This window comes from Hylobates moloch, unplaced genomic scaffold (assembly GCF_009828535.3).
Source record: "Hylobates moloch isolate HMO894 unplaced genomic scaffold, HMol_V3 SCAFFOLD_1, whole genome shotgun sequence".
NCBI lineage: Eukaryota > Metazoa > Chordata > Mammalia > Primates > Hylobatidae > Hylobates > Hylobates moloch.
In genome coordinates this window covers 23,534,501-23,549,034 of record NW_026652276.1, presented here as the reverse complement: position 1 = coordinate 23,549,034, position 14,534 = coordinate 23,534,501, and the positions used below count along the sequence as shown (strand labels likewise).

The window sequence follows — 14,534 nt, the reverse complement described above, 5'->3', positions numbered from 1 at the left end:
TCTCCTGGGGAGGCCCCCCCTATCTAAGCTGACCCTCTCTGTGCTCCATATCATTGCCCCCTCCTTGACTTCCTTTCACAATTTATCACGCGCATATGTATGTGTGTGCATAAACAGATATAATTTTGTTTGCTTGCTTATTTGGTTCGTCTCCTCACTAGATTCCGGACTGTGGGCTCCAGGAATGCAGACGGTGTGCCTTTGACCTTTGCATCCTCCTCAGGGCCTGGCAGAGTGCCAAGTACGTAGCAGGAGCCAGAAAAGTAATTCGGCGAATGAATAAATCCATGAATGGCAGCTGACCCAGATGATCTCTCAGGTTTCTGCCAGTTGAGAAAGTGTAGCAGTGCCCTGGACGGGGAGGCGGGCGGGGCGAACTGCGAGCTCCGGCCCCCTCCCAGGGCTCAGGCGACCGTGGACCCCGATCAGCGCAGGCTCGCGGCCCGCTGTGGCCCCGCCTCCTGTCCGCCAGCCAGGGGCGGAGTCAGGCCGCCCCCCAAGCCGGGTGGCCTTCGGGGTGCTTGCCCGGCTGGAGGTGGTGAGGGGGCGGGCCCAAAGGAGAGGTCCATGGGCGGGGCCGGGCCACAACGCCCCCACGTCCCCAGCCGGCCGGCAGGTTCCCCGCTGGGGGCCGGGGCCGGGCCGTTGCCTAGCAACGCCCAGCCCCGCCCGGCCGGTGCTCTCCTGCCCCCAGCATGGCTTGGCAGGGCTGGCCTGCGCCGTGGCAGTGGGTCGCCGGCTGCTGGCTCCTCCTCGTCCTTGTCCTCGTCCTACTTGTGAGCCCCCGCGGCTGCCGAGCGCGGCGGGGCCTCCGCGGTCTGCTCATGGCGCACAGCCAGCGGCTGCTCTTCCGAATCGGGTTAGTGCCGGGGCTCCAAAGCGTGCGTGCTCGGGGAGCGGGCGCGCTGGGAGAGGGGACTGGGAGGCGGGGGCTAGAGCTGGGGGTGGGCGTGGCGGTTAGGACGGGGCTTGGTCTAAGGGAAGAGGGATCGAGGAGACGGACTGGAGAAGCCACTGAGTTGGGGGGCCTGAGGGAGTTGGGGGGCTGGAGAATTGGGATAAGCTAGGGAAGGAGGATCGGAGAGGCGGGCCAGGGTGGCCACGGAAGGGGGCGTGAGAGGACATCTGGAGAAAAGTGCCACAGAAGGGGCTAGAGACCAGGAAGCTGGACAGGGCGATAGTGCAGGAGCCAGGGCTGGGAAGACCGTGCCTATCCGGGGGTGAGGTCAGCAGATACCCGGGCTCCGATGGCAAGTGCCGGAGAGAAGGAATGCCTCCCACCGTCTGACATTTAAAACCGCCAACTCCTTTCGTATGTCCTTGTCCCACTCCCCAGCACCCAGCTCCTCACCAGTCAAGTTAGGTTCTTCTGTCCCAAGCAAGAGTCCCAACCCTGTTGGATTCCAGTATGTCCCTCTCCTTCTAACCAAAGCCTGGCCCGTGTGGAAGCCCCAGGCTGTGAAATCTGACCCAACTGACTCTGCCCGCTTTTCCAGTGATTTGTCTCCATCGACCCCCCACCCCCCTCCCCGCTCACTCTGCCCTCCTGCCTCCCTCTACCCCTTCCTTCCTGGCCCCAGGGGAGAGTGGTGACTAGCAAGCACTGTTCAGCCCCAGGGACACTGAGAGGCAGGGAAGAAGACAGGCCTCCTAGGGCCCCTGTCCCCTTCCTACTACCAGCCTGGCTATGGGTCAGGACCTCAAACCCCAGTTTAGGGACAGTAATGTTGGGGATGGGAATTGTGAGAGCCCTGGCCACAGGCCAGGTTGTGGGGAGAGCCTAAGCCTGGGAATTTCCCGAGCTTCTGAGCAGACATTGTGCAATTCACCCTCTCCTCCCCAGACCACCCCACAGCCCAGAAGCTTCAGGCCCAGGATTCCACTCACAGTCTAAGAAATGGAGATATAAAGCCTTCAGTGGGCAGGAAAACTAGAAAAACATGGTGCTGGAGGGTGGGGTGGGGATCTTGTGTTTGTGCCTTTTGGGGCATTCACGTCTCTAATATCCTAAACCTTGGTCACAGTTAGGTAATGCGCCAAGTGAGTTACCATTGCTCTGCATATTGCATTAAAATAATGAGATTGAAAAATATTTAGGCCAGGCGCGGTGGCTCACGCCTGTAATCCCAGCACTTTGGGAGGCTGAGGCGGGTGGCTCACCTGAGGTCAGGAGTTCAAGACCAGCCTGGCCAACATGGTGAAACACCATCTCTACTAAAAATACAAAAATTAGCTGGGCACAGTGGTGAGCGCCTGTAATCCCAGCTACTCAGGAGGCTGAGGCAGGAGAATCGCTTAAACCTGGGAGGCAGAGGTTGCAGTGAGCCGAGATCGCGCCATTGCACTCCAGCCTGGGCAACAGAGTGAGACTCCGTCTCAAAAAAAAAAAGAAAATGAAAAAGAAAAAAAAATCCCAAATATGAAGTTATCTAAATAATTTTCTTTTTTTCTTTTTTTCTTTTTTTTTTTTCTGAGACGGAGTCTCGCTCTGTCGCCCAGGCTGGAATGCAATGGCGCGATCTCAGCATGGTGAAACAGGATTTCACCATGTTGGTCAGGCTGGTCATGAACTCCTGACCTCGTGATCTGCCCGCCTCGGCCTCCCAAAGTGCTGGGATTACAGGCGTGAGCCACCACACCCAGCCTTTTTTTTGAGACAGACTCTTGCTCTGTCCCCTAGGCTGGAGTGGTGCAGTGGCACAATCTCAGCTCACCGCAACCTCCGCCTCCCAGGTTCAAGCAATTCTCCTGCCTCAGCCTCTTGAGTAGCTGTGACTACAGGCACCCGCCACCACACCCGGCTAATTTTTGTATTTTCAGTAGAGACGGGGTTTCACCATGTTGGTCAGGCTGGTCTTCAACTCGTGACCTCATGATCTGCCCACCTTGGCCTCCCAAAGTGCTGGGATTACAGGTGGGAGCCATTGCGCCCAGCCCATATTTGGGATTTTTAATGAAAACATTTTCTCTCCACAAAATTTCTGGGAATTTTACAGCCTTATCTGGGGAAAGATTTTTAAATTTACTTCTAGCTTTCAAAATTAGTTAAGTTTGAGGTCATACAAATGGCCTGAGGAAGTGGAAAATAGAAGTTTCCATAAGGAACTGGAATCAGAATTCCTGAGATCAGAATGCCAGGATCACTATCTCAGAATCTTGAGGGTGTGGGTATGCCTGGAACTTGGGACTTGGGATTTTACAAATCATTGGCGAGCTTCTTCAAAATGCAGTATTTCTACAGGCTTTCCTGTGTCTGGATTTCCAGGTTACTTTGGAATCCACTCCTCAAATTTGCAGAGCAGAAGGGTGTGGCTGGAGTCAGAATTCCAGACCCTGCTCCTCATAGTCTGGGAAACGATCAGTCCAGTCCCCAGGGGGAGATGCTGCTGGCTGCTGGGAGGGAAAGGGGATATTTGCAGGAAACTGTAGGGGGAAAATGGGCAGGTGTTGGTGCTAGGGGTGCCTCCAGGAAGGATGAGGAGGAAGGGGGAACGGGATGGGACAGGACGTGATGGGGACGGAGAGGGCACATGCGCTACCAACCTGAAGGTGTGGCTGGGAGGATCACAAATAGAGGATTCTATTGGGGGTGGAAAGGAAATGATGGAAACACCAGGCTCACTGGGAGGAGAGCTGTTGGCCATGTTATCATTAATAATCATCATGCCTGGTGTTTGGCAATTTTATAAGAGGCTTTCCTTAACCATAACTACAATTGTCTTAGGATGAGGATAACTGAGCACAGTGACCACAGGCGAAACTGATGTGAGACACATGCATTTGGGGCTCTGTGGGGCCTGGGAGACAGTGTGGATAGTAGCAAAGCACATAGCATGTGGGGTCGAATAAATCTGCTTTTGCATCCTAGCTTTTCTGCTTAGTAGCCATGTGACCTTGGACAAATAACTTCTCTGTGCCTTGGTTGTTTGCATCTATAAAGTGGGGTTGGGGATGCCTACCTCATAGGGCTCCTGTGAAGATCAAATGAAACCGCACCTAAAATACACAGGGCCTGGCTCAAAAAGAGTGTTCAGGAAATGTTAGCAGGTGTTCCTGATGTGGCCTGGAGTTGGGTGGGAGAGTATCTATGGCCCTGTGTCCTTCTGGAGCTTCCTTACTTAATTCCACCCCTGTCTTCCAAGCCTGTCCTACCCACCACCCAGCAGGAAACTCCGTATCCCTTCATTCAGCCAGGGAACACCTAGCTGCCCTGGGTAAGGACTGTGGGGTCCCAGATATGGACAGGTCCTGATCGCTGTTCTGCAGGGCAGGGGAAAGCCCATGCGAACAGATATAAACAAGGGCCCAAACCCGGGAGGAGGCAGGGCATGGCAAGCCCCCCAGAAGCAGCACGATACTCCTGGGGAGTCGGATCAGGAATGTGGGACTCCCCCGTGCATGCCCCCTGCTTTATGCCTCAGTTGCCCTTTTGCCTTCTTAGGGGTAGTTGTGGGGGTTTTGCAGAACAGAGTCTTGAGGAGAGCCTCTGTCTGCAGGAATAGAACACAGGCAGGGCTGGGAGTGTCTTGCAGAGCCGAGGAGGTGGGTAGCAGCTGGCCTGTGGGGAAAGCCAGTCCTAGTGACAGCCTTCCCTCCCTGACCAAGCCCCCTCTCCATTCCTAGGCATAGAAGGTCCTTCCTGACCCTCGCAACCCTCCCTGGGACAGACCTAGCTTGCTGTACTTCTGCAAGAGGAAAGCCATTATCTGGGGCCAATGCCTCCCACTGGCTTGATTTCAAGAGTGGCAGGAGCCTGATGGGAGAGTCCTTGAGTGAATCCTCCCAGCCCCCTGAATAAGGCCAGGTAGACGCAGTGAGCTGGGCTATCCACGTCGCAGCCTGGCAGGAGGGAAGCAGGATCCTTTTCCTTTCTGGGGCCTGTGGGACCTTGGAGAGCTGCGGCCAGAGCACCCACAGCAGCCTCATGCCTCCCTGCTGCTCTCTGCTCTCCCTACTGACACAGCTTCCCCCTGCTGCCTGATTGGTCTTCAAAGTATGGCTCTGAGCCAGCGTCCCCTTCTGCAAGCCACATTAGCGACAGAATGGAGCCACGCCCCTCGCCCAGGCCTTTGCAGCCGTCCCACACCCCCTACAGACCTGCCCAGTTTCATCTCCCCCAGGCCTGAGCTGTTCCTGCACTTCTGTCTGACCTGTCCTGCCTTCCTTCCACCCTGCATCTCTACTGTCAAATTCTGTTGCATCTTCAAAGCTCACCTTCAAAGGTACCCAGAATGTGAACACTTCTCCCTGCCTCCACTGCCACCACTCTGGGCCAGCCAGGAGAATCGCTTGAACCCAGGAGGCAGAGGTTGCAGTGAGCCAAGACTGCGCTATTGCACTCCAGCCTGGGTGATAAGAGTGAAACTCCATCTCAAAAAAAGAAAAAAAAGAAACTGTTATTTAAGTCAGGAATGGATTACTTCTCTGCTCAAACTCCTCCAGCGAGTTCCCACCTCTCTCATGAAGTCCAAGTCCATTCGAAGAGTGGCTTCAGGGCCCTCTGTGACCTGCCCATCCCCACCGCATCTTTTAACACCCTTCAGCCTGTTCCTCTGCCTCAGCCACAGCTGGTGGCCTCTCCATGGTGCTTCAGTCCTAGCTGAGAGGTCTGGGCTAATTCTGTTTCTGCCTGTTGTAATCCCAGGCCTCAAATACGCCAAGACAACCCTACCTTCAGGCCTTTCTGTGGCTCCACATGGCTTGCTGCCTCACTTCCTTCAGGTCTCTGCTCAAATTTTGCCTTGAGAGCCCTGCCCTGCCACCCTGCATAAAAATAGCACCACCCCCACCCCTGCACCCTGTCCCCTCTCTGGCTTTATGTTCCCCCTAGTTCACATCACCATGGGACACACTAAATGTTGATTGTTTTTCTCCCCCAACCAGAATATGGCTACACAGGGGGAGAAACTTTGTTCAAGACTGTATCCCAGATTCCAGAACAGTGCCTGGCACCTAGGTGGCCCTTACTAAATGCCTCTGAATGATCCTTTTGTAATTCCTAAGTATGATTGGGTTTTCACACGCATAGGTAAGATGCACCTCCCTCAAACCTTGTGATGATGTCAGCACGGTATCCGTCTGATGTGAAAGAAGAAAAAGTTTCTGAATGAATGCGTGCATGCATGAATAAATGAATGAAAAGCTTAGCTCAGGTGCCCTTTTCTCCATGAAGCCTGCCCGGCCTCCTCAGTCAAATGAACCTCTGTCTCCAGACCGCCCCCAGCACTGTCTTCCCTCTTCGAGCTTCCCGTGCGCATTCTTGCTTATACTGGAGTTAGGTGTTCACGGATCGGACTTCTGGCTGCTCTCTGTGTTCCTAAGGGGCCTTGGGGCCGGGCGCAGTGGCTCACGCCTGTAATCCCAGCACTTTGGGAGGCCAAGGCAGGCGGATCTCTTGAGGCCAAGAGTTTGAGACCAGCCTGGTCAACATGGCGAAATCCCATCTCTACTAAAAGATACAAAAATTAACTGGGCATGGTCACGCACATCTGTAATCCCAGCTACTCAGGAGGCTGAGGCAGGAGAATCGCTTCAACCTGGGAAGCAGAGGTTGCAGTGAGTGGAGATTGTGCCACCGCACTCCAGCCTGGACGACAGAGCAAGACTCTGTGTCAAAACAATCAAGCAAAAACTAAGAGGCCTTGGAGCAGACCCCGGCTCCACTAGAACCCTGTGTCCTTGGTGGCCCTCTGGGACCCTCAGGCCTAGCTCAGGGAGCAGGATTGAATCAGGAAGGCCTGGGATTGGGATGAGCGAGAAGAGAAGGGGAAAGCCACAAGAAACAAACCAAAACTAAACAAAGCTCAGAGCCCTTGGCAGGCAGGTGGCCTGGGATTACACCCACGGAGACAGAACTAGCCAAGGCCTCCCAGCCAGGGCAGAGACACCATGGAGAGGCCACCAGCTCTTACTGTGCTTCTAGTCCTAGCCAAGAGCCCCCAGCAGCCCCTCCCCTTCCGTCAGTGACAGATGGGTGTCCTCTGGAGAGGGCTGTGACGTCTGGGGAAGAACCCGTCCAGGGATGGGCAGGGCGATGGCAGACCCTGATCCGGGGATCTCCTGTTTTGACCACGGAGCAGCCCTGTCCCTCTCCTGCGCATGAGGAAGTCCCCGCGCCCCCAGGCATGCTGGCAACTTCGGGAAACGCTTACCCTCAAGGGCTTTTTAGCTGTCTTGTTATCTTCTTCAGTTTCCTCAGTTTTAAGAATGCACAAAACATGGAGCTGCTCTCTGCATTCCTGAGGGGCCTCTGAGCAGACCTCGGGTCCCATAGAACCCTGTGTCCTGGTGGCCCTCCAGGTCCCTCAGCTCTCAGACAAGCACTTTCAGTTCCATTTCATTAGGAGTGCCCTGTCGTTGGTAAGATGCAGAGCCTGGGCAGTCTGGGTCCTGAGGACACGAAGGGAGAAGCCAGAACAGTCCCCGGCCAGAGGCCCCACCAGCCTGAGGTTGCCTGTTGGGTCAGTAGAGTCTGGGGCCCTGTGGGATCAGGGGGCCATTTAGGGAGTGCAGGAGGAAGGGAGGAGTCAAGGCAGGTGACCCTGGCAATAGGGGCTTTCCAGATCATTCTGTGGGAGGCAGAGCCCCTGTTATGCTGCTCCCCTGCCCTCCACCCTCCCTCCTACTCCCCCTGGCCTGAGGCCAGCCCTGGGCCCAGCTGGGACAGAGGCTTGAAAACCTTCAGGCTTCTCTCAGGGCTGCCCAGGATGGTGAAATGGCCCCACGGAGGAGAGAAGAAGAGCTTCATTGTGTGTTTTCCACTGTGTGCCAGAGGGAGAGGCGTCTGGGGGGGGCAGTGGCTCACTGTCCCCAGCTGTCCCACATTGCCTCCCTTGGGGCTGGAGGCTCACATTCAGATACCAGAGACACCAACTGCTGGCTCACTGAGGCAAGGAGTGGAAGGTGCACTTTGACCCTACACTGGAGGTGCTGGCACTGTCTGCAGCTGTAACCCCACAGGGAGGGTCCCTTGGGGCAGCTGCCACTTGCCCAGGCCGGCTGCTCCCCGTCTTGCAGAATGGTTTTTCTGCCTCCCACCTAAGTCCCAGAGGACCAATTAGGAAACTTTATTTTCTTTTTGGTGAGGTGATGATGGGTAGTTCCTGTCCCCAGAACTGCTGAATCAAAATCTAGGAAGAGGGAGGGGGAGAAGAAGGTCAGAATCTTCTTGTTTAACCAGCACCCTCAGATCATTCTAATATAGGTGGGCCAAGGCCCATCTTAGAGAAGCACTGTCCTAGATCCCAGCTTGCTGACTGTGCCTGGGAAGCCCATGGAGACAGCGTGAACCCACATCTGGGCCTAGGGCATCAGTATTTTCTTGTGAGTCACATGAACTTACTGGCCCAGGCTGCAAGGGAGCACTCAATTTGACAGAAGGGGAAACTGAGGTTAGGGAAGTGAGTTCCTGCTTCTTGCCTCCAGCAACAGAAGAAGCCATATCTCTGGTAATGGCTTAAGAAACCAGGGGCCATAACATGGAGCAGTGACATCCTGGGAAGGTGGGTTGGGGATTGGAGACAGAAGGGCACAGGTTCCAGCCGGGCATGGTGGCTGATGCCTGTAATCCCAGCACTTTGGGAGGCCGAGGCGGGTGGATCACTTGAGGTCAGGAATTCAAGACCAGCCTGGCCAACATAGTGAAACCCGTCTCTACTAAAAATACAAAAAAATTAGCTGGGTGTGGTGGTGGGCACCTGTAATCCCAGCTACTTTGGGAGGCTGAGGCAGGAGAATCGCTTGAACCCGGGAGGCGGCGGTTGCAGTGAGCTGAGATCGTGCCATTGCACTCCAGCCTGGGCAACAAGAGTGAAGCTCTGTCTCAAAAAATAAAATAAAATATATACAGGATTGTTTTGCATGCTTTTTATTTTTATTTTTTTATTTTTTTATTTTAGAGGGAGTCTTGCTCTGTCACCCAGGCTGGAGTGCAGTGGCACGATCTTGGCTCACTGCAACCTCTGCCTGCCGGGTTCAAGCAGTTCTCCTGCCTCAGCCTCCCAAGTAGCTGGAATTACAGGCATGCGCCACCATGCCCTGCTAATTTTTGTATTTTTTTTTTTTTGAGACTGTCTCGCTCTGTCGTCCAGGCTGGAGTGCAGTGGCGCACTCTCGGCTCACTGCAAGCTCCGCCTCCCGGGTTCACGCCATTCTCCTGCCTCAGCCTCTCCGAGTAGCTGGGACTACAGGCGCCCGCCACCACGCCCGGCTAATTTTTTGTATTTTTTAGTAGAGACGGGGTTTCACCGTGGTCTCGATCTCCTGACCTCGTGATCCGCCCGCCTCGGCCTCCCAAAGTGCTGGGATTACAAGCGTGAGCCACCGCGCCCGGCCAACTTTTGTATTTTTAGTAGAGACGGGGTTTCACCGTATTGGTCGGGCTGGTCTCCAACTCCTGACCTCAGGTGATACACCCTCCTCGGCCTCCCAAAGCACTGGGATTACAGGCGTGAGCCACCACGCCCAGCCATGCTTTTGTATTTTTAATGAATGTAGTCATATTGTTTTCTCTGTGGTATGTCTCAGCATAACGATACGTGCTTGAGCTTTGTGAATGTTGAAACCTGTTGCTCTAGATCATGTGTTTCCCTTGCTGTGCAGTTTTCCAAGGTCTGAGTATGTTGGGATTTATTTGTACATTTTGCTGGTGGCAGTCATTTAGGGGGTTTCCGCCCTTTCACTCTTGGGAGCACGGGATTATCATTGGGCGGTACAGGAGGGGAGGAGGCAGCGCCTGCTGTGGTCTCAGTTTCCAGAAGGCCTGACTGGAAGTTGGACATTTGCTAATAAGCAGTGAGGAGCCACTGAAGGCTTGAACAGGAGCAAGCCTCAGCAAAACACGGCGCTTTGGGAATTTCTTTTTGCCAGTGGTTTGCAGTTTGGGTTGGAGGTAGAGAGCTGGGGGTCTGAGGCTCTTGTAAGGCCCTAGATGAGTTTCCAGGTCCTGTTCCCACAGGTGAGGCTGCGTTGGCAGTGGAAGGCAAAATTGAGAGGGATCCTGTTTTGGTTGCATATGCCAGGGAGAGGGCTAAATGCAACTGCGAGGACAGGGGGCCTTTCCCAGAAAGAGAAGGAGCAGGATGGGGAGCTGACCATGGGGACTGTCACTCGCCAACTCTGCAGGCAGATGGAGGAAGAGCCTGAGCTAAGTGGCATAGAGAGTCCTGTGGAAGCCCTTGGCAGGGCAGGGCACGGCACAGGGTTGGGGAGAGCCACTAGGTCCTCAGGCTGCTCTCCCTTTCCCTTCCTCCTTTCAGCCCTGCCTTCTACTGCTTTGCCCAAAGATCAAGACCTCAGGCCAGCAAGGACTGCAACCTGTCCCTAGCCCACATCCAAGCCAGGCACAGATCTCCCATCCCTCTGCCACCCCTCCCTCTCCACCTTCAGCACCCCCTCTATCCAGGCCCCTGTCTCTCTCCCACCTGGATGACTCGGTACCTCCTGCCCCTTTTCTCCACTCAGCAGCCCAGTGAGCTCTCAGAAAGGGAGTCTGATCCTGTGCACCCTGTTCTAACACCCACCAGCCATTTTCAACTCTCTGCATGGCCTGGCCCCTGCCCACCTCACCAAGCCCTTCTCCATCACTGTTGGTCCCTCCAGCGCCTAGAGACTCCGAGGCCTCCTGGCAATTCCTAAAATTCCACACTCCTCCTGCCTTGGTGCCACATCACCCAGAACCGTCCATGCTGCTGGGTTGGTCTTGCAGTTTCCAGCATGAATGTCACCCTCTGGGGATGAGGCCTTCCCTGGGCACCCTGTCTACAGTAGGGCCTCTTCCCTTCCGGCTACTCTTTTCCACCCCCAGTCATAGTTAACTGGCAGTTTGCTGACTAATCTGGTTTCTGGTTTAATGTCTGTTGGCCCTCCCTTTCCCCACATTACAAGCTCCCTGAAAGCAGGGCCCCTTCTGCCTTGTTTCTGCTGTCTCCACTGTGTCCATCATGCACAGTATTTGCCAGATACAGCGAGTGACAGGGAGGGGGCCTTGTTTACTGCGGCTTCTTGATGCACAGTCCCTGCCCCCACAGATCTTGTCCTTTCTTAGGGACAGAACCTGGGCACATGTAGTCAGCATTTAGTAAGGGGAGGCGGGGAGCTTATCACCCCTTCCAGATGTGCATTACCCTGCTCTAGCAGCTGGGAGGACTTCCTGGCTGAATTTGGGAAGGAAACAGTTGCTAAATATCTTCCACCTGCCAGGCTCTTGGCTGAGTGCTTTACATTAGTTTTCTTATTTTAGGCACTTAAACTTCACACAGTCTTTCGGGGTAAGTCACAGCATTGCCATGTTATAGATGAGGAACCTCATCTGTGAAACTCATGACTTGTCCAAGGTCACAGAGTCAACAGGGGCCAGGCTGATGGGAGCCCAGATCTTTCTGTTGCCAGAGCCTCTGTTCTTTCCATAAGCCCATGTAGCGAGAAATGAAGACAGGAATGGGACTCAGTCATCAGTGCAAGGTGGTGTCTGTCAGAGGAAAGGGTGATTTTATTTAATTTTATTTTTTAACTTTTCATTTTGGGCCAGGCGCTGTGGCTTACACCTATGGTGGGTGGGAGGCCAAGGTGGGTGGATCACCTGAAGTGGGAGTTCCAGACCAGCCTGGCCAACATGGTGAAACCCTGTCTCTACTAAAAATACAAAAATTAGCTGGGCATGGTGGTGGGCACCTGTAATAGCAGCTTCTAGGGAGGCTGAGGCAGGAGAATTGCTTAAACCCGGGAGATGGAGGTTGCAGTGAGCTGAGATCATGCCACTGCACTCCTGCCCGGGTGACAGAGCAAGTCTCAGTCTAAAAACAAACAAACACAACTTTTCATTTTGAAATGATTTCAGACTTGTCAAAATAGTACATAGCATTCCCATATGCCTCTCGCCCCTGAATACTACCGTCTTTCATAATCGCAGTATAGTCATCAAAACCAAGAAATTAACATCAATACTATCCTATGAAGTACTCTCAGAGCTTGCTCAAATTCACCATTTTTCCCCGCTGTTGCCCTTTCTCTGATCTAGAATCCAGTCCAGGATCCCACGTTGCATTTGTCTCCTGGTCTCCTCCAGGCTGGGACAGTTTCTCAGTCTATCTTTCATCTTGTCAATACATTTGAAGAGTAGCGCCTGGGCAACATAGTGAGATCTCATCTCTACTAAAAATTTAAAAAAACTAGCTGGCATGGTGACACGCACCTGTAGTCCCAACTACTCAGGAGGCTGAGGTGGGAGGATTGCTTGAGCCCAGGAGATGAAGGCTGCAGTGAGCTATGGATCACATCACCGCACTCTTGACCTGGGCGACAGAGCAAGACCTAAAAAAGAATCATAGATTTGCATTTTTGGCACAAATACCACAGAATTGATCTTATGCCATCCTCGGTGCATCATACCAAGAGGCAAATGATGTCTATATATTGTTACTGGTGAGATTAATTTTGATCACTGGCTTAAGGTGGAGTCAGCCAGGTTTCTATGGCCTTTATAATTAGTGGTTATTTTGTGAAGGGGATACTTTGAGATTATGCAAATATCCTCTTTCTCATCATACTTGGGTGATTTGACTGGGGTCTCCAGGTCTTACAGTGTGCTCTTGTGTGTTAGAAACTCTCAGTGTTAGCCTGGGAGCAAATCAAGACATCTTCTCTTCAAAAAAAATAATAAAAATAATTAGCTGGGCATGTCTGCTCATGCCTGTAGTCCCAGCTACTCAGGACACTGAAGTGGAAAATCGCTTGAACCCCAGCATTTCAGGCTTCAGTGAGCTGTGACTGAGCCACCACACTCCAGCCTGGCTGACAGAGCAAGATCTCATCTCTTTAAAAAATAAATAAATAAATATAAATAAAAAAGGGCTGGGCGCAGTGGTTCACGCCAGTAATCCCAGCACTTTGGGAGACTGAGGCAGGCAGATCACCTGAGGTCGGGAGCTCTAGACCAGCCTGATCAACATGGAGAAACCCCATCTCTACTAAAAATACAAAATTAGCCGGGTGTGGTGTCGCATGCCTGTAATCCCAGCTACTTGGGAGGCTGAGGCAGGAGAATTGCTTGAACCTGGGAGGCGGAGGTTGCGGTGAGCCAAGATCATGCCATTGCACTCCAGCCCAGGCAACAAGAGTGAAACTCCATCTGGAAAAAAAAAAATGTTAATTGTCCTGTCTGTCCTACTAAATAGAACCTTCACAAGGACAGTGAGTTTGCCTTGCTCAGTGTGTGTTCAGTGCCTGGCCAATAGCAAGGATTCAGTAAATATTGTTAAAGAAATGAAAATGTAAGTTGGCCAAATCTAATTTAGAAATAAAACCAAAAAAAAGAAGGCCTATGAAAAAGGAACATAACGACAAAGATTGGCAAAGCCCTTCAACCATGTGCCCAGATTGCCAATCAATATAAACCCATGGGTACATAGAGCAGACAGTGCAGTGATTAAACTTTACCTAAATCATTTCTACAAATTGCCATGGAAACCTGCTTGGTTTTGACCCAACTGCTTGCAGACAAATCAGCTAACTCTCCCCTTAGGGGTCTGAAGAGCGGCTGCACCTGCTCCCACATACACAGTCAATCCTTGTAGAGACTTAGGGTCAGCCAGGTGTGGTGGCTCATGCCTGTAATCCCAGCACTTTGGGAGGCCAAGGCGGGTGGATCATGAGGTCAAGAGATTGAGACCATCCTGGCCAACATGGCGAAACCCCGTCTCTCCTAAAAGTATAAAAATTAGCTGGGCGTGGTGGTGGGTGCCTGTAATCCCAGCTACTCGAGAGGCTGAGGCAAGAGAATCGCTTGAACCCGGGAGGCAGAGGTTGCAGTGAGCCAAGATCGTGCCACTGCACTCCAGCGTGGTGACAGAGTGAGACTCCGTCTCAAAAAAAAAAAAAAAAAAGTTTGGAAAAAATAGCCATTTAAAGTACTAAAATATGAAGCTTTTTTCTTCTACAATCTCTATTTTGACCTGTGATGTTTTTAATTTGCTATTTAATGTCATTCTAAGTAAGAAGCATTTAAATTATTAGCAGGAATTTTACCATTTGCTTAATATTGTGCAATGCCTGTTTTAAATACAAATATAAGAACATTTAACTCCTGTAGCATCACAGAAACTACATAATTAATATTTCTTGGCTTATACATGGATGTGTATTTAGTTCTTACCAGGACAGGGTCTCCTCTGTCACTCAGACTGGAGTGCAGTGGCGCAAACATGGCTCACTGCAGCCTTGACCTCCTGGGCTCAAGTGATCCTCCCACCTCAGCCTCCCAAGTAGCTGGGACCACTGGTGCGTGCCACCATGCCTGGCTAATTTTTGCATTTTTAGTAGAGACAGGGTCTCGCCATGTTGCCCAGTCTGGTCTCAAACTCCTGGGCTCAAGCACTTCTCCCGTCACCACCTCCCAAAGTGCTGGGATTACAGGAGTGAGTCACCACACCTGCCCTTCAATTCTTTTTTTTTTTTTTTTTTTTCGGGGGGGTTTCCTTTTTTTGCCCGGGCCGGGGGGGAATGGTGTGGTGTGATCTTGGCTCCCCGCAACCTCTGCC

At 52.6% G+C, this 14,534-nt stretch overlaps 1 protein-coding gene, 1 long non-coding RNA gene and 1 other non-coding gene across 3 annotated transcripts in view; 2 read left to right on the top strand and 1 right to left on the bottom strand.

Annotated features, from left to right (window-relative positions):
- The first annotated feature begins 501 nt into the window (after window positions 1–501).
- Window positions 502–14,534, top strand: part of PNKD (PNKD metallo-beta-lactamase domain containing) — a 24,168-nt gene continuing 10,135 nt past the window's right edge. The window contains exon 1 of the mRNA XM_032754523.2: window positions 502–859. Coding sequence (XP_032610414.1) covers window positions 696–859 — 164 coding nt within the window. The 5' untranslated portion in view covers window positions 502–695. The remainder of the gene's footprint in view (window positions 860–14,534) is intronic.
- The window catches only part of LOC131383438 (uncharacterized), a 29,668-nt gene continuing 18,792 nt past the window's right edge, over window positions 3,659–14,534 (bottom strand). The window contains exons 3-4 of the long non-coding RNA XR_009213454.1: window positions 5,215–5,370; window positions 3,659–4,558 (exon numbers count right to left, since the gene is read on the bottom strand). This is a non-coding gene — a long non-coding RNA (uncharacterized LOC131383438). The remainder of the gene's footprint in view (window positions 4,559–5,214; window positions 5,371–14,534) is intronic.
- Window positions 5,984–6,084, top strand: LOC116809980 (small nucleolar RNA U13). The gene has a single exon (XR_004370133.1). It is a non-coding gene; the product is annotated as a small nucleolar RNA U13 (small nucleolar RNA).